Raw genomic sequence first — 23415 nt, 5'->3', positions numbered from 1 at the left:
GCGATATATAAAATTGATGGGCGCGGCCAGATGGGAACTTTTACCTTTGGTGAAGGGACCAATGACCAGGAACATATCTTTTTAAGGTAAGGGCAGAGGTTTAGAGAAGATTTGAAGAAAAAATTTTGACTCGAGGAGGTGGGGACTTGGAACTCTCTGCCAATAAGAATGACAAAGTCATAAACCCTCATAACATTTAACATTTAGATGTGCACTTTACACCGACTTATCGCAATTGGTTTTAATCAGCCAACCTGCTGCTATGATGTATAACAATGACAGCCTTTAGAATTGTAGCGATGTACAGCATGGCAACAGACCCATGGGTCCACTCGTCCATGCCTAAATATCCTAATTGATCTAGTGCCATTTGAGCATTTGGCCCATATCCCTCTTAAAACCCTGCTATTCATATACCCATCCAGATGTCTTTTATGTGTTGTAATTATACCAGCTTCCACCATTTCCCCAGGCAGCTCATTCCATATGCGCCTCACCGTTTGTGTGAAAAAGGTGTCCCTTAGGTCCCTTTTAAATCTTTGCCCTCTCACCTTAAACCTATGCCCTCTAGTTTTGGACTCTCTCAATCCTGGGGAAAAGACCTTGTCTATTTACCCCATCCATGCCCCTCGTGATTTTATAAACCTCAGTCTCCGACCCTCCAGGGAAATAGCCACAGCCTCTTGAGCCTCTCCTTAATGCTTCAACCCTGGCAACATCCTTGTAAATCTTTCCTAATCCCTTTCAAATTTCACAGCATCCTTTGTAAATGAGGGAGATCAGAATTGAACACAATATTCCAAAAGTGGTCTATTCGATGTCCTGTATAGCCACAACATGACCTTCCAACTCCTAACATCAATGCACTGATCAACAAAGGAAAGCATATCAAATGTCGTCTTCACTATCCTATCTACCTGCGACTCTGCTTTCAAGGAACAATGCACCTGCACTCCAAAGTCTCTTTGTTCAGCAACATTCACCAGGACTTTTATCATTAGGTGTATAAGTCCTGCCCTGATTTGCCTTTCCAAATGCAGCACCTCACATTTATCTAAACTAAACTCCATCTGCCACTCCTCCAGCCAATTGGCCCATCTGATCAAGGTCCTATTGTACTCTTGAGGTAACCTTCTTCACTGTCCACTTCACCTCCAATTTTCATGTCACCTATGAACTTACCAGCCATACCTCCTATTTTTACATCCAAATCACTTACAAGTCATGGGCTTCCAGTATGAAAGGCAACTCTCCACCACCACCCTCTGTCTTCTACCTTCGATGCAGTTTTATATCCAACTGGTTAGTTCTCCCTGTATTCCATGGATCTAACCTTGCTAACCACTCTACCTTGTTGAACGCCTTACTGAAATCCACATGATCACGTCCACTGCTCTGCCCTCATCAATCCTCTTTCTTGCATTTTTTTTAAGTTGTAATAAAGTTAGTGAGTCACAATTTCCCACACTCTAAGCCATGTTGACTATCCCGAATTAATCCTTACCTTTCCAAATACTTGTAAATCCAGTTCCTCGGGATTCCCTCCAACAGCTGACCCACCACTGACATCCGGCTCACCGGTCTATAGTTCCCTGGCTTTTCCTTACCACCTTTCTTAAATAGTGGCACCAGATTAGCCAATCTTCAGACTTCTAGCACCTTACCTCTGTCTATTGATGATAGAAATACTTCAGCTGGGGGCCCACCATTCACTTCCCTACATTACACTTGATCAGGTCCTTTATTCCTTTATAAAGTTGGAATTTATCCATTTTTATGCGTTTTAAGACATCCAGCACCACCACCTCTGTAATATGGACATTTTTTCAAGATGTTGCTATTTATTTTCAAATGTTCTCCATCTTCCATAACCTTCTGTACAGTAAACACTGAGGCAAAATACTTATTTAATATCTTCCCCCATCTCCTGCGGTTCCACACAGAGGCTGCCTTGCTGTTCTTTAAGGGGTCCTGTTCTCTTCCTTGTTACTCTTTTGTCCTTAATGTATTTGCAGAATCCCTTTTGGATTCTCCTTAACCATATTTGGCAAAGCTATCTCGTGGTTTGCCATCTTGACTTCCCTCTTAAGTATACTCCTACTGCCTTTATACTCTTTTGGGTATCACTCACTCCCTGCTGTTTATACTTGACATATGCTTCCATCTTTTTCTTGACCATTTGTACTACATTTGGCATGTGACAAACCCCATCAACACTATTAAACCTGATTTTTACAGGGGAGTTGAATTTCTTCCAATGCATAGAAATGGAGGTGTGAGATGATCATCTGACTGGGTTATACTGCCATTCTTAAGTTAAAGTATTACACTGCTGCAGAATTGGTATTAAAACCACATTTCTACCAGAATCAGTCAACACAGTCAGGGAATCATGGTGAAAGAATGGGGGATGTTGAAACATTTTTTGGAGCTGCAAGAAAATGAGGCACAGCCTGCTATGTTTGAAGACCTATTGTGAAACTTGAAAGGGTTCAGAAAGGATTTACAAGGATGTTGCCAGGGTTGGAGGATCTGAGCTACAGGGAGAGGCTGAACAGACTGGGCCTGTTTTCCCTGGAGCGTCGGAGGCTGAGGGGTGACCTTGTAGAGGTTTACAAAATTGAGGGGCATAGGATAAATAGTCAAAGTCTTTTCCCTGGGGTCGGGGAGACCAGAACTAGAGGGCATAGGTTTAGGGTGAGAGGGGAAAGATATAAAAGAGACCTAAGGGGCAACTTGTTCACGCAGAGGGTGGTACGTGTATGGAATGAGCTGCCAGAGGATGTGGCGGAGGCTGGTACAATTGCAACATTTAAGAGGCATTTGGATGGGTATATGAATAGGAAGGGTTTGGAGGGATATGGGCCAGGTGCTGGTAAGTGGGACTAGATTGGGTTGGGATATCTGGTCGGCATGGACGGGTTGGACCGAAGGGTCTGTTTCCATGCTGTACATCTCTGACTCTATGAGCTGAATGTCATTTAACTTTTAGATTAAAGAGTAACTTGTACACTAAAAATACCCAGTGTCACTGGCCAAATTTCATTCTGATAACATAGCTTGTCTCTGCTCTTGCCTCAGCCCATCTGTTTTTTCAAATCTTCATCTATGCCTTTGTCATCTCTGAACACAGCTATTCCAGTGCTTCCTGGTGAGTCTGTCAGGTTTCCATCTCTGAACACGCTCATTCAAAACTCTAAACTCGGCGAACTTGCTATTAGTCTGTCCAAATCCTGATCACTTCATTATCGTCGTGCTTGGTGACCTGCATTTACTCCTAATCAATCTTTTGAAAAATTCTTGTTAATGTGTGGTTTTGTATTTGTTAGACTGTGTAAGCCGCACCAGTTAATCGGGTTCTTCTGACTCAGTTTGTCTTGAAACTTCTTTACAAAACTAATGATTTACACAACTCCCAAACCTCTGACTTAAGATGAAGTTTGGGTTTTGTGCTTACTGATGGTGTATGTTACACCCTGGTGATGGAAACAATTAGTTTCAATCTTGTATTATGTCTCAGAATGAATGTCATGTGGATGAAAAGTTTATCTTGATTGTGGAGGTTGATGGAATTGACATGCTTCACGCAGTTTGATTAGTTGATCCATGTCCTTATTTATTCCAGTCCAATATGTGGATTCTGCACCAATGTAACATATGTGTATATGGTATAATTATGTTGTAAGCTTGCAGAATTATGATTTGTTTACAGATGAAGATGACATTCTGGGAAAGTCCTTGCTTGTCTCCGAATGACCAGAGTGAATGTACTCTGTAGAGTTTGAGTGAAAGGAGATCTAACTGAGATGTATAAAATGTGAAAGGTGATTGACAAAGTAGCCAGAGGATGTTTCTTCATATGGGGCAAGCTACAATGAGCAGTTGTGCTTTTAGAAAAAGGAGTAGCAGGTGTAAAACAAATGAGGAGAAGCTACTTCTCTCAATGGATTATGAAGTCATAACCTCAGTGTGTGTGGTGGATGCTGGGACATGGTGTAAATTTAAGGAGGATATAGACAGATTTTTAATTAGTAATGGGTTGAAGGATTATGGAGAGCTGGCAGGAAAGTGGATATGAGACCGAGCTGAGATCAGCCATGACCGTATCAAATGGCAGAACAGGCTCCTAGAATTGCCTACTCTAGCTCCTAGTTCTTATGTTCTTATCGTCTGCAATCTGTTAGGTGCATTCAAGTCAGCTGTTGCTGATAATTTACTTGAGTTGCTGTGGCTGGTCGTCACCTTCTGAATCTATTTTGTTTGGCTTCAAATGTTAAAATTACTCTCTAGTTCAGTTTCAATAGATTTAATGGAATTTATTTTTTTCTTAGTGGGGTTTGTAAGTCAGCTAAGAGGATCAGAGATGGTCATTTAGGAACATTGCTTGTATTGTTCTTCTAAATAGTACCCTTGGATTTTCACAAATAGGTGTGGTGGTAATGGAGGTGCACTAGTAAGAGGTTTTCAGATAATTTCGAACAGCTTGTGGTCTCAATGATGAAATGCTTGCTGAATGTGGATGTATGAAACTGTTGTATTCTGAAATGTAGAACAAGAGTTTCTCTTTATATGTTTGTATAATGAGCCTGAACTGGCCGAAGGACAATAGGCTTGTGATTGTTTAGTAGACATGCTCTGAAGCCTTTCTGAAATGCATCTTTTTGAATGTAATGAATTGGGAAGATCAACAATATTGAAGTACACATTTACTGCGTGGTGGGGCATGTGATGAGAGATTTAAAAATGTGCTGGTGATCTTTCTGCCTTGCATAGTGTGTTTTTGCAGAGAGGATTAAGAACATATAGAGCTAAAAAGTTAAAGAAATGGAGACAACTTTTTTAGTCTTGTGGTATAAGTGTACCTCCGATAAGTATTCTATTTTGGTAAGATAAAATATTTTTAAGAGTAGATTTAAAGAAATTTATTTGATTCATATTGATTTGACACTGCTCTATCATTGAAAAGAAGACATGTTTGCTTGCTGATGCCATGAACTGATGGTGCTTTATGTCATGTTAATGTTTTAATCTTCTAAGAACTGTGATGCCATCAGTGAAACCAAAATAACCTATTAGATTCTCACTGATACAGTCAATATATTGTTGGAATATGTCCTAGCTGATGGATAATCCACACAGTAATCTGAGGAAACTGTATCTATCAAAAAGTAGTCATTCCTATAATTTCAGGAAAGGTGCACAGACCGATATTCATTCTTCGCAGTATGCATGGGAAAGTACTTGTCACCTTGATCATGGGATAAAGTTTGTCCAGTATAGGAATTTTTTTCGTGCTGTCTTCAATCATCTTGGATCTAAGCATTCATGTATAGTGCTGTTATTCTTCAAAACAATAATGAAGCAGCACCAATTGAAATGACGCTTGAATTCCTGGGTGCTGCTGCTTTGGATCATGGAATACAATTTCATTTTGACCATTTCTTGAACGTGAATGTTGCACTTTAAAAGGAGAGTTAATGCTGAGATAGTCATCATTTTTCAGATATAAACTGCATTTTTCATTAAAGTTGCATTCAAACTGATCAGGATTAACATTAGTCAGGTGATGGATAGACTCTCTTGTGACCTGGTGTGTTTGCTAACTCATGGATTGAAATAATAAATAGATTCATGCTGCTAGAATGTATAAGATTAATCTGTTTCTATTATACAAATTTGTTTCACATCTGTTTCGAGAATCTAGCAGTTATGACAAATAACGGCTATGTATGGGATTTCTTTTTAATTTGTTTGTGGGAAGTGGGCTTTGCTGGCAAGCCCAACATTTATAGCCCATCTCCAAGCCTTGGAGCTGAATGGCTTGCTAGGCCATTTCAGAGACACAAGAGTCAACCACATTACTGTGGATTTGGAGTCATATGTTGGCCAGGCCAGATAGGAACAACAGATTTCCTTCCCTAAACATTATTAAACCAGATGGGTTTTTATAATGATCAATGATTACATCACTGCCTTCAGCTAACTTTTCAATTCCAGGTTTTCATTGAAATTAAATTTCGCCATCTGGCACGGTTTGTTTCAAACCCATGTCCCCAGAACTGTGGTACCTTGAATCCCTCATTCATTGTCCAGTGATATTGCCACTGCCTCACAATTATATCGGACTCTTTGGAAGCAGCTTATTTTGTGTGGACTTCGCCATGCAGTGCCAATTCTGTGTACATCTGTAATGCATAAAGGGATGATATTTGCAATTGCATCAGCCTCGATCTTGGCATAACAACCTTGTGGTTCATTCCTTTCAGGGTATATCACTTAGATCAGGGTAAAGGCTTCAATTATTCTAATAACATTTATACAGTATGTCAATTGATCACATGTACTGTCTGAATAAGGATGCAGTTACTAGTTTAGCTTTGTTGAAATGTGGCATGGACAGAATGTTTGAAGCTTCTTTGTCTTTTTAGATTAGATTAGATTACTTTACAGTGTGGAAACAGGCCCTTCGGCCCAACAAGTCCACACCGACCCGCCGAAGCGCAACCCACCCAGACCCATTCCCCTACATTTACCCCTGCACCTCACACTACGGGCAATTTAGCATGGCCAATTCACCTGACCTGCACATTTTTGGACTGTGGGAGGAAACCGGAGCACCCGGAGGAAACCCACGCAGACACTGGGAGAATGTGCAAACTCCAGACAGTCAGTCGCCTGAGGCGGGAATTGAACCCGGGTCTCTGGCGCTGTGAGGCAGCAGTGCTAACTGCTGTGCTACCGTGCCGCCCACGGTGGCACAGTGTTCCTTGCTTGAGCCTCTTCACACTCTACTGTTGGACCATTGTGTTGTAGCTTCAGTTTCTGTGAATGATTGATTGGATTTCTTCTATATTTTTAGCCTCTTTGACATATTCAAGTTATGTTCTTTGATACTGTACACTGACTTGGGTGAGACTGTCATCCTCATTGATGGCTACAGTAATTGTTCCAAAGTTAAGCACTTGCCGAAGCTACTGGCCAGTAACTTTTCTTCCATATTCCAACTTTTGTTTAGCACAGCATTGATTCTTCTTTGTGTTTGTGCAGAAATGTCTTCCAAAAAGATTTGATGGGTGTTGAAGCATGACTACTTCCATCTGCCTTTCAGCTAAATTAGCTTTAACAGAATCACATTCTGCACCTTTGCATCAACATCTGCCTATGAATTAATTGATTGCCTCAAACAGTAAGCTGTTCTTCTGAAGAGTGGTATCAGTGATATTTGTGGTTATCAGCAGATGTAATGGAGAATTTTATTCTCCTCAACCCTAAGTGCCCAATGTAAGAAGGAGTTCTGCTGCCTGGCATTCTTTGTCAGCTGACCACTGATCTACGACTTTGTTTCCTTGAAATAACTCAAATAACTGACAGTGATTGGCATTCCATCAACATGCTTTTGTGCTTCCTTTCCATCTGTTTGCTCTTTAAAATGCCAATGTAAGAATCTGTTGTAGTACAGTGCTTTTCTAAGTTTTTGTTTGTTCTCTTTTCTAAAATATATGCTGCTGCCCCTTTACGAATTTCAGGTTTGTGTTAGCATGATTTTGCCTACAGATGGCATTTATGTCAAAAAAAAAAGTGCGATACAGGTTTTTTTTGAAGGTTTTGTGCTCATTTTGGGAAAAGCGAATCATAGACTTGAACGCCATCTGGACGCAGGTAAGCCATTTTAATGTAATTTTTTTTCCCCAATGAATGATTTACATAGGCCAGGTTGATCCTTTTAGCACTTGTAATAACTGTTTTAGAACATAGAACATAGAAGAATACAGCGCAGTACAGGCCCTTGGGCCCTCGATGTTGCGCCGATCCAAGCCCACCTAAACTACACTAACCCACTATCCTCCATATACCTATCCAATGCCCTCTTAAATGCCCATAAAGAGGGAGAGTCCACCACTGTTACTGGCAGGGCATTCCATGAACTAACGACTCGCTGAGTGAAGAACCTACCCCTAACATCAGTCCTATATCTACCCCCCCTTAATTTAAAGCTATGCCCCCTTGTAATACCCGACTCAATACGCGGGAAAGGGTTCATACTGTCGACCCTATCTAACCCCCTAATCATCTTGTACACCTCAATCAAGTCACCCCTAAACCTTCTTTTCTCTAGTGAAAACAGCCCCAAGTGCCTCAGTCTTTCCTCATACGATTTTCCTTCCATACCAGGCAACATCCTGGTAAACCTCCTCTGCACCCGTTCCAATGCCTCCACATCCTTCCTATAGTATGGCGACCAAAACTGCACACAATATTCCAGATGCGGCCGTACCAGAGTATTATACAACTGCATCATGACCTCAGGACTCCGGAACTCAATTCCTCTACCAATAAAAGCCAGTACGCCATATGCCTTCCTCACCGCACTATTTACCTGGGTGGCAACTTTCAGAGATCTGTGTACATGGACACCAAGATCCCTCTGCTCATCCACACTACCAAGTATCCGACCATTAGCCCAGTACCCCATCTTTTTGTTATTCTTCCCAAAGTGAATCACCTCGCACTTAGCTACATTGAATTCCATCTGCCACCTTTCTGCCCAGCTCTGCTGCTTCTCTATATCCTGCTGTAACCTGCCACATGCTTCCTCACTGTCAACAACTCCTCCGACTTTCGTATCATCCGCAAACTTGCTCACCCAACCTTCTAACCCCTCTTCCAGGTCATTTATAAAAATGACAAACAGCAATGGTCCCAAAACAGATCCTTGCGGAACACCGCTAGTGACGGCACTCCATGAAGAAACTTTGCCATCAACTACTACCCTCTGTCTTCTTCCATCCAGCCAATTCCTAATCCAAACCTCCAACTCACCCTCAATGCCATATCTCCGTATTTTCTGCAGTAGCCTACCATGGGGAACCTTATCAAACGCCTTACTAAAATCCATATATACCACATCTACCGCTTTCCCCTCATCAACCTCCTTCGTCACCTTTTCAAAGAATTCAATAAGGTTTGTGAGGCACGACTTGCCCTTCACAAAACCATGCTGACTATCCTTGATCACATTATTCCTATCTAGATGTGCATAAATCCTATCCCTTACAATTCTCTCTAAGACTTTGCCCACAACAGAAGTGAGACTCACCGGCCTATAGTTACTAGGGCTATCCCTACTCCCCTTTTTGAACAAGGGAACCACATTTGCTATCCTCCAGTCTTCTGGCACTACTCCTGTAGACAAAGAGGACATAAAAATCAAGGCCAATGGCTCTGCAATCTCCTCCCTTGCTTCCCAGAGAATCCTAGGATAAATGCCATCAGGCCCAGGGGACTTATCTATTTTCACCCTTTCCAGAATTTCCAACACCTCTTCTCTACATACCTCAAAGCCATCCATTCTACTTATTTGTGCCTCAGTATTCTCTTCGACAACAATGCCCTGTTCCTGAGTGAATACTGAAGAAAAGTATTCATTCAGTGTCTCCCCAATCTCCTCCGCCTCCACACGCAACTTCCCCCTACTATCCTTGACTGGACCTATTCCTACCCTAGTCATTCTTTTATTCCTAACATACCTATAGAAAGCCTTAGGGTTTTCCCTAATCCTATCTACTAAGGACCTTTCATGTCCCCTCCTTGCTGCTTTTAGCTCTCTCTTCAGGTCCTTCCTGGCTACCCTATAACTCTCAATCGCCCCAATTGAACCTTCACGTCTCATCTTGAGATAGGCCGCCCTCTTCCATTTAACAAGGGATTCCAATTCCTTATTAAACCACGGCTCCCTCGCACGACCCTTTCCTTCCTGCCTGACAGGAAGGAAATTGGATTTAAATTGGATCACCACTAGCCTCTTATGCTTTTATTCTTTGAGAGAGAGAGAGAGAGAGAGAAAGAAAGAGAGAGCTGAAGAGGTGGAGAACTCCCCTTGTCTCTATGTGCTTCAGTATAGGTTTGTAGTCTTTAGTCTTATTTATCAGCTGTGAACTTGGACAGATTGGATGTCTATTAGGAAAAAAAGACTTTTCACAACTTTCAGAATGTTATGACTTTTTTTGTTTAGCTTTCAGCTTTCAGCTTCCACCTGTTGGCACTAACTAGTCGCCATGACTTACTACCAATATAGAGTCATAGAGATGTACAGCACGGAAACAGACCCTTCGGTCCAACCCGTCCATGCCGACCAGATATCCCAACCCAATCTAGTCCCACCTGCCAGCACCCGGCCCATATCCCTCCAAACCCTTCCTATTCATATACCCATCCAAATGCCTCTTAAATGTTGCAATTGTACCAGCCTCCACCACATCCTCTGGCAGCTCATTCCATACACGTACCACCCTCTGCGTGAAAACGTTGCCCCTTAGGTCTCTTTTATATCTTTCCCCTCTCATCCTAAACCTATGCCCTCGAGTTCTGGTCTCCCCGACCCCAGGGAAAAGACTTTGTCTATTTATCCTATCCATGCCCCTCATAATTTTGTAAACCTCTATAAAGTCACCCCTCAGCCTCCGATGCTCCAGGGAAAACAGGCCCAGCCTGTTCAGCCTGTCCCTGTAGTTCAGATCCTCCAACTCTGGCAACATTCTTGTAAATCTTTTCTGAACCATTTCAAGTTTCACAACATCTTTCCAATAGGAAGGAGACCAGAATTGCACGCAATATTCCAACAGTGGCCTAACCACTGTACAGCCGCAACATGACCTCCCAACTCCTGTACTCAATATACCCATTTTAAACAGGTATGCTGGTTTGGAAAATGTAGGGGGTGATGGATTCTCAGGGGAACATAGCACAAACAGCCAAGTTCCTGGTATTGAGACTGGCTCTAATGCCACGAGTGGTACGTCGGCTTCCAAGAGATCAGTTGTGTTCAGGGATTCTGTAGTCAGAGGTACAGACAGTCGTTTCTGTGGCCAGCAGAGAAAAATCAAAATGGTGTGTTGTTTCCCTGGTGCCAGGATCAAGGATGTCTCAGAGAGGGTGCAGAATGTTCTCACAGGGGAGAGGGGCCAGCAGGAGGTCATTGTCCACATTTGGAACCAACGACGTTAGAAGGAAGAGATTGAGAATCTGAAGGGAGATTACAGAGATTTAAAAAGGAGGTCCTCAAGGGTAATAATATCTGGATTACCCCCAGTGCTACGAGCTAATGAGGGCAGGAATAGGAGGATAGAGCAGATGAATGCATGGCTGAGGAGCTGGTGTATGGGAGAAGGATTCACACTTTTGGATCATTGGAATCTCTTTTGGGGTAGAAGTGACCTGTACAAGAAGGATGGATTGCACCTAAATTGGAAGGGGACTAATATACTGGCAGGGAAATTTGCTAGAACTGCTTGGAAGGATTTAAACTAGCAAGGTTGGGGGGTGGGACCCAGGAAAATAGTGAGGAAAGCGATCGATCTAAGACGGGTACAGCTTAGAACAGAAGTGAGTCAGAGGCAGGGACAAGGTAGGACTAATAAAATAAACAGCATTTATTTCAATGCAAGGGGCCTAACAGGGAAGGCAGATGAACTCAGGGCATGGTTAGGAACATGGGAGTGGGATATCATAGCAATTACGGAAACATGGCTCAGGGATGGGCAGGACTGGCAGCTGAATGTTCCAGGATACAAATGCTGCAGGAAGGATAGAAAGGGAGGCAAGAGAGGAGGGGGAGTAGCATTTTTGATAAGGGATAGCATTACAGCCTTGCTGAGGGAGGATATTCCCGGAAATACATCCAGGGAAGTTATTTGGGTGGAACTGAGAAATAAGAAAGGGATGATCACCTTATTGGGATTGTATTATAGACCCCCCAGTAGTCAGAGGGAAATTGAGACACAAACTTGGAAGGAGATCTCAGCTATCTGTAAGAATAATAGGGTAGTCATGGTAGGGGATTTTAACTTTCCAAACATCGACTGGGACTGCCATAGTGTTAAAGGTTTAGATGGAGAGGAATTTGTTAAGTGCGCACAAGACAATTTTCTGATTCAGTATGTGGATGTACCTACTAGAGAAGGTGCAAAACGTGACCTACAGTTGGGAAATAAGGCAGGGCAGGTGACTGAGGTGTCAGTCGGGGAGCACTTTGGGGCCAGTAACCATAATTCTATTTGTTTTAAAATAGTGATGGAAAAGGTTAGATCAGATCTAAAAATTGAAGTTCTAAATTGGAGAAAGGCCAATTTTGACGGTATTAGGCAAGAACTTTCAAAAGCTGATTGGAGGCAGATCTTCGCAGGTAAAGGGATGGCTGGAAAATGGGAATCCTTCAGAAATGAGATAACAAAGTATATTCCTGTTAGGGTGAAAGTGAAGGCTGGTAGGTATAGGGAATGCTGGATGACTAAAGAAATTGAGGTGGAAATGTGTTGCTGGAAAAGCGCAGCAGGTCAGGCAGCATCTAGGGAACAGGAGGATCGACGTTTCGGGCATTAGCCCTTCTTCAGGAATGGGAAACGTCGATTCTCCTGTTCCCTAGATGCTGCCTGACCTGCTGCGCTTTTCCAGCAACACATTTCCATCTCTGATCTCCAGCATCTGCAGACCTCACTTTCTCCTTAAAGAAATTGAGGGTTTGGTTAAGAAAAAGAAGGAAGCATATGTCAGGTACAGACAGGATAGATCGAGTGAATCCTTAGAGTATAAAGGAAGTAGGAATATACTTAAGAGGAAAATCAGGAGGGCAAAACGGGGACATGAGATAGCTTTGGCAAATAGAATTAAGGAGAATCCAAAGGGGTTTTACAAATACATTAAGGACAAAAGGGTAACTAGGGAGAGAATAGGGCCCCTCAAAGATCAGCAAGGCGGCCTTTGGGTGGAACCACAGAAAATGGGGGAGATACTAAATGAATATTTTGCATCAGTATTTACTGTGGAAAAGGATATGGAAGATATAGACTGTAGGGAAATAGATGGTGACATCTTGCAAAATGTCAAGATTACAGAGGAGGGAGGTGCTGGATGCCTTGAAACAGTTAAAGGTGGATAAATCCCCAGGACCTGATCAGGTGTACCCAAGAACTCTGTGGGAAGCTAGAGAAGTGATTGCTGGGCCTCTTGCTGAGATATTTGTATCATCGATAGTCACAGGTGAGGTGCTGGAAGACCTGGAGTTGGCAAACGTGGTGCCATTGTTTAAGAAGGGCGGTAAGGACAAGCCAGGGAGCTATAGACCAGTGAGCGTGACCTCTGTGGTGGGCAAGTTGTTGGAGGGAATCCTGAGGGACAGGATGTACATGTATTTGGAAAGGCAAGGACTGATGAGGGATAGTCAACATGGCTTTGTTCGTGGGAAATCATGTCTCACAAACTTGATTGAGTTTTTTGAAGAAGTAACAAAGAAGATTGATGAGGGTAGAGCAGTAGATTGATCTGTATGGACTTTAGTAAGGCATTCGACAAGGTTCCCCATGGGAGACTGATTAGCAAGGTTAGATCTCATGGAATACAGGGAGAACTAGCCATTTGGATACAGAACTGGCTCAAAGGTAGAAGACAGAGGGTAGTGGTGGAGGGTTGTTTTTCAGACTTGGAGGCCTGTGAGCAGTGAAGTGCCACAAGGATTGGTGCTGGGTCCTCTTCTTTTTGTCATTTACATATATGATTTGGATGCGAGCATAAGAGGTACAGTTAGGAAGTTTGCAGATGACACCAAAATTGGAGGTGTAGTGGACAGCGAAGAAGGTTACCTCAGATTACAACAGGATTTTGACCAGATGGGCCAATAGGCTGAGAAGTGGCAGATGGAGTTTAATTCAGATAAATGCGAGGTGCTGCATTTTGGGAAAGCAAATCTTAGCAGGACTTATACACTTAATGGTAAGGTCCTAGGGAGTGTTGCTGAACAAAGAGACCTTGGAGTGCAGGTTCATAGCTCCTTGAAAGTGGAATTGCAGGTAGATAGGATAGTGAAGAAGGCATTTAGAATGCTTTCCTTTATTGGTCAGAGTATAAATATGATTGAGTTTGTGATTTTCTAGATGTTAGTCTTCAACATGTACCACAGATATTGGGTTGTCCTTCAGTTAGATATTTTGACAATGATTTAGGACACTAACTATTTGCAAGGCTGCAATATCATAGACGTACACATGCATATGCTGTATGCTGCATATGCTGAGTGTATGTTACGTACACTTCCAACACTGACTGCATAATGCAGAGAGAGAGAGAGAAACTGTAGGCAAGATGGGTGCTTTTATACTGGAACATCACATGTCATCTATCTTAAGGATATATGTCTATCAAGTTTGGAATAATTGCCATAATGCAGCATTTGTCTTTGGTTTCATGTTCTAGTATGGTTTTGCCTTCCTACTGTTGCAAATATGCCCAGTTCCACAACCCTCTGAGCTATCTATGCTGCACCAATTCTGGTCCCCTCAGCATCTCCAATTTTAATCTTTGGTGCTTGGGTCTTTCAGCTACTTGGGCCCTAAGCTCTGGGATTTGTTCCATATTTGCTCTTTCTCACTGTTATTCTTTAAGATACTGTCTCAAATCTAACTGTTAACTAAGCTTTTGGTCATTTGTCTCCGTATTTCTTAGGACTCAATGTCAAATTTTGTTTGGTAAACACACCTTTTGAAGTATCTTAGGATTTAAAAATTTTATTTAACATGCTGTATGAACCCAGGTTGTTGTAACAATTATCAGTGCTGTGATGTATTGCTTCAATTGTAATGCTGCAGTCGATGTTACTTCAGATAAATAAGTGGGCATTTCAAAAGGTTTTGCTTTTGTTCTTAGCCTGATAAACTGGCAGAGATGTGGCAGTCCCTCACAAGGGGAAATGAAAACAGTTGTTGCCTGATTGCACTGTCACTGCCTTTCAACACTATTTCCTCTTTGATTATTTGAGAAATAGAGTACCGTATAAAGATATTTTATCTTAATTCTTTACAAGATATTTATCTAAAATGACACCAATTGAGGCTAGTTTTCAGGGTGATTATGTGTCCTGTACGTGTATTGATTAGATGTTGGAAGTTATGTGGACATGGTACTGGTTTATATATGACAACTTATGGATAAAAGACTGTTTCACAATTACTACACCTCCTAAGTGTTATGTTCCTTCTCTAATCTTTGTTGCCTGATGCTTGATCCTGCAGGCTTGGACATTGAGCATGTTTTTCAAAAATAAAAATGATCTGTGTAAGAGAGGGTTAATGTCAAGCTGCATTTTCCTCATGTGGAGAATGAACTGACTTCCCTTCCTGAGTTTTCACATTTGTCGTACACCAGCTACACCAGAGTACCTTGAAACAATGTACATCATTGCAGTGTCTAACAGCTAAACCCTGTCAGAAGCACTGTCTTGAAGCCAGCGCGATGTGACGGGCTGAATTACATGTCATCAATGATAATCCGATTTCTGTTACTCAGCAGCATACTGCTCTTTGGCAAATACATAGTCGGAAGAATAACTTTACATAGAATTGAAACCGTTACACAATTCACAAGTGAAAACATTGTTAAATCTCTTTTTTTAATTTTTAATTGTTTTGTTTGCACTGGGATTTGTGTCTCAAGCTGTGGTGGATAATTGGAAGAATCCCAGAGAAAATCCACCTCCAACTGCCTTAGCACTTGTTGAGTAGGTACAGAGCACATTTTGTAGAACATTTGCGAAAGCAAATTTACAGAGGACTTACCTGCATGGTTAACTGCACAGGGAAGAGACTGAGATGTGTAACCAAATTGGATAGCTCTGACAGAAGTAGAATGGGAATATTTTTTCACTCGATGTAATTCTAAAATGACTTTTAAAAAATTTATTTATTAATCAGAAAATCCACATGATTTATCTGATGGTTGTGCCATCGTGGAGATTGGAATTCCAGCAACTTCTTTCACTTCCTGCTCAGGAACAGTTTAATTAATTGTACGACCCCACATCTGAAATTGTTCCTATCCTGCTCTGTGCAGCAGTACACTATCTTCGCAACATTCAAGGATACAAGATTCATCATAGTCTTATGGATTTCCATTATGCTCTATTTACCAGATAAATATTACTTTGTACAAAAACACCAAAAGAACTGCAGATGCTGCAAATCAGAAACTGATGGAAAAACTCAGCAGGTTTGGCAGCATCTGTGGAGAGAAATCACCTTATCATTTCCGGTCCAGTGACTCCTCTTTCGAATCCAAGAGTACATCGTATAGTGTCCACACTTTAAATGCCTTGATCACAGTTTCAAAACCAATGGGATTCACTGTGTCAGCTTCAGAGCTGGAACTATAAAGTGTAATTATAGTGTCCTTACTATTCGTTTACCAGTGGAAAATTAGATATAAAACTCAGAATTTGCAAACGTGTATGGATTCGTATCACATTACCTGATACATTTTCTCAATTCGAGAAGAAGGGAGTTTTGACAGTGCTATTGAAGAGAGGAGGAGATTCAGCTCACAGAGTTGAGACTATCTATTGAGTGACTGGATTCAGTGACCATCTGTACTTTTTACACCATCATGCTCTGTGAGTGCTCCTCCTTATCAGTAGGCTCTTTGGTGTTAAAAATAAAGAGACAGTATTTATAAATACTAAGGCCCAGCTGAATACACAAGGATTTCAAGAAGTGTCTTCTATTTTAAACGTAAAAAATGATTGCCTGAAGCAGAATTTATTAAAATTTTGTTTTTAGTTTAAAGGGATATGGGCTGTTTGGAGGATGGTTCATCAGTAAACCTTGGTTGATGTAAACTATTATGTTCCTGCTACAGCTCTGAATTTTATCTAACTATATGTCTGTCTCTGTCAGTTTTCTATTTGTGGTGTGCCCACTACCTGCCTGATGTTGCATTTCAGGTATCGCACTTTATAAAGAATCAGACATTCCCATTTTCCTATTGGACTTTCTGCCTTTGGGAAATTTCAATCCCCAGAGAAATAATTGACCTGTCATTGGATCTCAAAGTTCAGATGCCTCTTCACTTGAGCAGCAGAATAATATTTTTTATAATGCTTCTATCTCTGAAATAGCATTCCTAAGAAAGTTGGAAGCTATATGGGCATTCTTACTATGCTGCAGACGAAGAGTGAAAATAGCAGGAGAAAGGAGGAGATCTTTTGTTTTTGAGATTTTAGGAAGAAAGCAACACTGAAAAAAATGCTAAACTCCACAAGTTTGAGTTCCTGGGAAATGTATTCATGTAGTTGTGAAATGGATCATGCTATCAGTTTTCAATGAACTATACAGCAAATTTGTTTAGAGTCTGTACAGTTACACTCTGTTTCATTGTGCTTTCTGTTTTGCAGTGCGAATTGATCAGAGTCCTATGTCCCCTACGGAGACTAAAACTGATAGCGAGGAAGACGATGACTCCCCTAATATATCCTTCGATAGTATTCATGAAAGCAGCTCTGCCATTCTCAATTTATCGGGGTCGATGAGAGAGTAAGTAATGTCACTGTCTGTTGCTGCCTATTAACTTGCTGTTGTAATTATTACATAATCCTAACTGCCAGGATTGCGTACCACACCAGCGACTTTGGCCTTTGTGGTTAATACTGGCCGTGGGCTCACCTCTAGTTATCTGATGTGTGACATGTTGAATTTGTATTTCCACATTATCGAGCCTATGCCTTAAATTAATATTTTGCATAAGTTGGGCACTATGCTATGTTTGTACCTGAAATTTCTGAGAGGGGAACAGGTTCATTCACCAGGTCAAATCCAGTGCCTCCTTGTGAGACCACAACAACACAATAAATATAAAATACATTGTAAATGCAACTTGCTTCTTTTTATAAGGCACAACATTTTGAGAACATGTGTAAGCATGTGCTGTTTTTGAGTTCCTTGGTGGCAGATTGTCTACACTGTGCTGTGTGCACTTCAGGTTGAAAGCCATGATAATGGTTTGAGTGACTGAGCAGAGCTCCTTGCTTTCCTTTCCCCAGGGAGGACTCGGTGTGGCCTATTGACCCAAGCCAGCTGCTGGACGATCCATTTGGGTGAGTGTTTTAGGCAAGCAGCAAAGGAGAGAAACGAGAGAGCAGCTATTTTGTTGTAGCTTTCTGCTTGCATTTATATCGGTCATGGAAGGGGTAACCCATGTGTTTGCAGTCGACAATGTTTCTCAAATTTTCTGGTACCCCTGTGACTTCCCTGATGCTGGGATCTTGGTTCACAGTTGATGTCATGTACAAAGCAGAGGCCAGGAACTTGCTCGTTGTAAGGAGGACTGTCGAAGGCCAGGTCCACTATTTCCTATCTCAAACGTGAAGTAATCCATGAAGCTAATGGCAATGCTAAGGAACTGTGGACATGGGAAACATAGAAAACAGGTGTAGGAGTAGGCCATGTGGCCCTTTGAGTCTGCACCATCATTCAATATTGAATTCAGAAAAGGGAAGAAAATAATAAAAATGGAAAAAGTCATGATGGAGATCAGAAAGGTTGGAAATATAATCCTGCATCAGGCAATGAGTTAGCTGACTGAAAGCAGGGCATCTGATGGGAAACTACTTTTGACTGCAGGATCCCTAGATATGGGGGAAGGGAAAAAAGCAGACTCATATATTATAAAGTAACTCCTGCTGTAAGTCTCTGTGCAGATGTCAGTGAGAAATGCTGATCTCCGATGACTCTGTAGTCGGGTAAATAAGCTGCAGAGGCTTCATGAATATTTCAGAGGAGCTTGGAGAGCAGCTGCCTCTGAAGGTGCGATACCTGTGCAAAGAGACAGCACGTCCAGATGAGGAGGGAAGAAAATAGGGGTAAAGAAAATTGAAAAAGCAACGTAGAATCATTTAAAACTGTACTGTTATAGACATGTGATCTAACAGACTCCATTAACTTCACACTACAAAATTGTTTCCTTGTCTGAATTGTTATTTACATATATAAATTATAACTTTAGATTGATGTTGCCTAGATGCTGAGCTGCACCTTTAATAACCTGTGTATTGGTGCTAGCAGTAGTTACATTGCTGAGAGATTGTCAGTACAGCTTTACTGATCGTATTACTGATCCTGTGGGACTTGTATAAAAAGCCCTCCCAGTTCTTAGCCAAAGAACAGCACAACAATTGTTGCTCCACTGCTTAGATCAACCATCTGCACACAGTAGAGGGATCAAATCACAAACCAATGAACTAATGCTATTACCCCGTGAGGTGTACAGTTTGCCACCTTTTATGGTCTTCTCTTGACTATTTAATCTTCAAATTAACATGCAGCAGACTTCAATTGCATGAACTCCTGGTCAACTCATTTTGAGTGCCTAGGACAATAAGAAAATAAATAAAGTTGAGGTTTTATGAATGTGTGTGCTAAACTGGCATCTGCTCCATTCCAACCAGGCACCCACGTGGCTATTAATGCCAAGGCGAGAAGGAATGGTTACACTGCAGAATAGAGGCTGGAGTCCTACTATTAATTAGTAGAATTAAGATCCAAGTGCTTGAGGTTATTGCAGGTAATGCAAAATGCACAGGACGATGGGAACATACTTGAAAATAAAAACATAATAAAGAACAACAAGGGCAGTAGACTCATGGGAATGCCACCACTTATCAGTTCCGTCCCCATCACCAACAGTCCATTCTCCTGAATGTTCCTAACATGTTCTGTGGCTGCGCCAAGACCCCACAGATTACATTATGAAAAAAGAACTGAGGATGTTGAAAATCCGAACCAAAAATTCAAATTACTGGTGAAACTCAGCAGGTTTGGAGACATCCGGGAGGAGAAAGCAAAGTTAACATTTCGAGTCCATTGACTCTCCGTCAGAATCAAAGGATTGCCCCAAGAATTGCAGTTGTTCAAGAAGGTAACACATCACCACCTTATGAAGGGTATTTAGGGATGGGCAATAGACACTGTTTTTGTCAGTGCTGTCCACAATTTACTAAATAATTAAAAGAAAGATTTGAAAGCTCCAGCCAAAGTACTAGTACAGGCTTTCTTATTGGCCATGGACTAATGCAGAATCACAATGTCTGAATCTGAGCACATTATTTAAAAAGTACTAAATATAGAGTACTGAATCTCAAATGGCTGTTGTCTTGGCAACACATGAATGTAGCATTACTACAGTGTGATTATTAAGCCTCTGTTTGAACAAAATCCATTTTATTAATGAAATAAGTATGAGGCTGTCGTCAAGCAAAATTGTTGGCCTTCATTAATGTTGCAGTTTAATTGTTTGACCCCTTTAGTTTGTAAGAAACATATTTTTCTATATCTTCTCAATTGTCATTTTTCCTGTCCCTTCCCTCCACTATCACTAATCAGCTTCCCTTCTGTAGCTGCCTTTGAAGATGCTGATTCACACTAGGATCGAGTTCAATGAATGACAGTAGCCCTCTAACTTCAACAAATAAAAGTTCTTCATTCTTGTGATAGGCTGGTCAGACCTGGAAGGAGTGTAGAAACACAGGAGGTGATCCTGATTATCCATGTGACTTTTCAGTGAGAGAAGATCACAAGACATCAGTGGAGTTACATTTAATTAACCAGTTCAGATATGTTGTGACACATGTCTGAGGCAGGGACTTGACCCCTCTAACCTGGAGATAGGGACATTATCACTGCTCCATAAGGACCTGAGACATCTGTATAGAAACGTCTGATTGGTGACTGCACATTGGCTTCCAATGTAATTAGGCAACACACTGCTCTGCATTATGTTGTCGTCATCTTGAGAAGAAAGACAACCCTGCAGTTGAATCCCACCTAACCTTTTGTGCCCTAAAGGTTTTTAGATGAGCAGGGTCTTTGGATCTGGGTGTAGGTTTGCTTGCTAAGCAGGAAGGTCCATTTTCAGATGTTTTGTCACCATACTAGGTAACATATTCAGTGAGCCTCCGAATGAAGCACTGGTGGTGTAGCCCGCTTTCTATTTATATGTTTGAGTGATGTTGAGTGGGTCAAAACGACATGATTCACTCTCACTAGTATCCTTACATACAGATGAGGAAGGACGCCACTTCGACTGGGACAACACATCCATTCCTAGGACAAGCCAAACAGAGACACGCATGAGAATTCCTAGAAGCATGGCATTCCAACTGGAACTCTATCAACAAACACATTGACCTGGATCCCATTTACCACCCCTGAGAAAAAGAACAGGAAATGACATCACCATAGGAAGTTATGTCACCACAGGAAATGACATCACAAACCCTAGGAAACTCGAACATATAAATAGAAAGTGGGCTACACCACCGTTGCTTCATTCGGAGGCTCGCTGAAGATGTTACCTAGTATGGTGATAAAATGTCTGAAAACGAACCTCCCAGCTCAGCGAGCAAACCTACATCCAGAAACTCAACCATGAGCTACAAATCTTCTCAAACCTCGTTAGGGTCTTTGGATGTGTCCAATAATAGTAATTGCACGTTTCCGTACTCTTCCAACCAAATAGTACAGTGCAGTTGCCCAGAACTAACCTGAGAAGAAAGGCTACAATACAAAATATATCAGAAAATGAAAATCCCCTGGAATGAAACGGAACTGAAATAATCACACAAAAAAAACAGGATGAGGGAAAATGAAAGGAATTACTGCCGAGAACAATGAGAATATAGGAAACATTCAGTTTGGAAGATAGGGTGAAGAGCATGTCATTTAACTCCTTGTGCATGTTCTGTCCTTCAGTTCAAGATTGGCAGTACCTCAACTCTATTTACCAGCCTTCTCTCAGTATTCCTTTGACATCCTTGCCTCAGAAACATTCATCATTATTTTGAAAGTTTTGAGTAACCTAGCTTCAGTAACATTTTTGTGAGAAGGAGCGTTTCAACTTTCCAATGATCTTTGTGTGAAGAAGGCCTTCCTGACATCATCCATCTCGCTCTGAGGTAAAATTGCTCACCAACCGCATCTAGAGCGATACCAAAGATGAAAACAGATAAGGCAGTGATGCATGCTCCCTTTATTCTGTGGTCCTGAGGAGTTAAAACTGTGATATTGAAGTTTGTATGTGTGTTACATATTTCACAAACAACCTGGCAGAGAAGTGGACACCTCAGCATTCCAGTGACATCACCCACCCACTGGGGTAATGATCATGTGCTGTTTACTCACTAGGATCTGTTGTTTAGTTTCTGTAGTCAGTCCGCACTCAAGCGATGCTTTTTGCGTCCCAGTGCACAGTGCTTCCTTGCCACGCCTTGTCCCTGTGCAGCAGGCTTCAATTATGTCTCAGTGCACCACACCCTCTTTGCACACCAGGTCTCTCAGCACTAAGCTTGCTCAGTAAGCCACATCACACTACAGCCCCAGTCTCTATATCCCGCCCTCCCCACCCCACCACCCTCCAACACGCACATGCTTTTTTTCTCTCTTTCTCTCTCTTTTTCTCTCTCTCTTTCTCAACCCATTGAGTGAGAAACATACATCTGTTAAATATCATGTAGACTGGGTTCCATAGTTTGATCAAGGAATAAAAAAAATCAATAAAAGCACAATTGAAAGGGCTCATCAGAGTTTTATCATTAACTTAGGGCAATCTCTTGAACTACGCCTCGATTTCCCGGCACCAATTTACATTTATCTATTTCTATTTTAGCATTAATTAATAATTCTTCATGTCAGTTAGTAAGCCAACTTCTGTTTTAATGATTTCACTACCTGCAGAATGCAGGTGGAACTATGTTTGATATTGTAGCAGTGAGCAGATGTGATTTTTGCAGTTTTCCTTATGTTGTTTGTAACATTATGGAAAAATTCAGATAAACAAGGTTTGATCTCAAAAACTAGAACAGGTTTAGGTTTTCAACTGTGCACACCCAGTAGGGAAGAGGAAGGCCTAATGTTAGCTTACCCCTCCCTACTGAAATGGCTTTCCTGGGTAAACATGTTACGCAAATGTCTGTCTGTGTGCAGCTTAGGCTGTACGCAGTGCAACAGCAGGAAGCAGACTGCTGGCCAAGTTACTTCATAAGGAGGTTAAGTCTGTTTGGCGACTTGTACAAGACAAGAGCTAATATAATTGCATTTTACCAAGTGGGAAAAAAATTGCCAATGGTGCCCTCTGCTGGTAGTTTTGCTTTAATACTCAACAAATAATTTATACATGTTATAAAATCCTTTGATACTTGTCTTAAGGACTTTTCTTTTAAATTATGGTATGATATTTCAGTCATATGATTAGCCTGGTACAGATAGACTTGAAACAGGAGTGTATGTGTGTGCATCTGTGTATATACGTGAGCGAGAGGGACTCTTTAATTTGCATTCTCTGTCTTTCATGCCAGTCCATTTATCTATTTTGCATCAGTCAATTCAAGTGTCTGAGAATCTAAGAAGAACTCCTGTAAAAGGAGAAAAGAGAAAATGAGAATAAGCACATACTCTTATTGTTCTGGAGTAGCTGCAGTCTCTCATGAGGCTGCATGTTCTGTTCATTGATTATAAATGACCATAGTTTTATCTGGTCGTTCAGTTTGAGAAATTTGCCTTGGGCTGGAATTTTGAACTGAAACCAATATTTTTGGCTTGATGTTTT

At 41.4% G+C, this 23415-nt stretch overlaps 1 protein-coding gene across 8 annotated transcripts in view; it reads left to right on the top strand.

Moving 5' to 3' along the window:
* LOC122557205 (Krueppel-like factor 8) overlaps window positions 1-23415 on the top strand; it is a 188897-nt gene that overhangs the window by 133274 nt on the left and 32208 nt on the right. For all 8 annotated transcript variants that reach the window (XM_087992066.1, XM_087992067.1, XM_087992068.1 and 5 more), the window contains 2 exons: window positions 17213-17351; window positions 17858-17911. In XM_087992066.1, the coding sequence (XP_087848192.1) occupies window positions 17213-17351; window positions 17858-17911 (193 nt within the window). The remainder of the gene's footprint in view (window positions 1-17212; window positions 17352-17857; window positions 17912-23415) is intronic.

The sequence above is a fragment of the Chiloscyllium plagiosum genome, unplaced genomic scaffold, assembly GCF_037043375.1.
Source record: "Chiloscyllium plagiosum isolate Xiang-an unplaced genomic scaffold, Cpla_swu_hap1 HiC_scaffold_11, whole genome shotgun sequence".
NCBI lineage: Eukaryota > Metazoa > Chordata > Chondrichthyes > Orectolobiformes > Hemiscylliidae > Chiloscyllium > Chiloscyllium plagiosum.
Note: the sequence above shows the minus strand (reverse complement) of the source record. Positions and strands in the feature narration are given on the sequence as shown.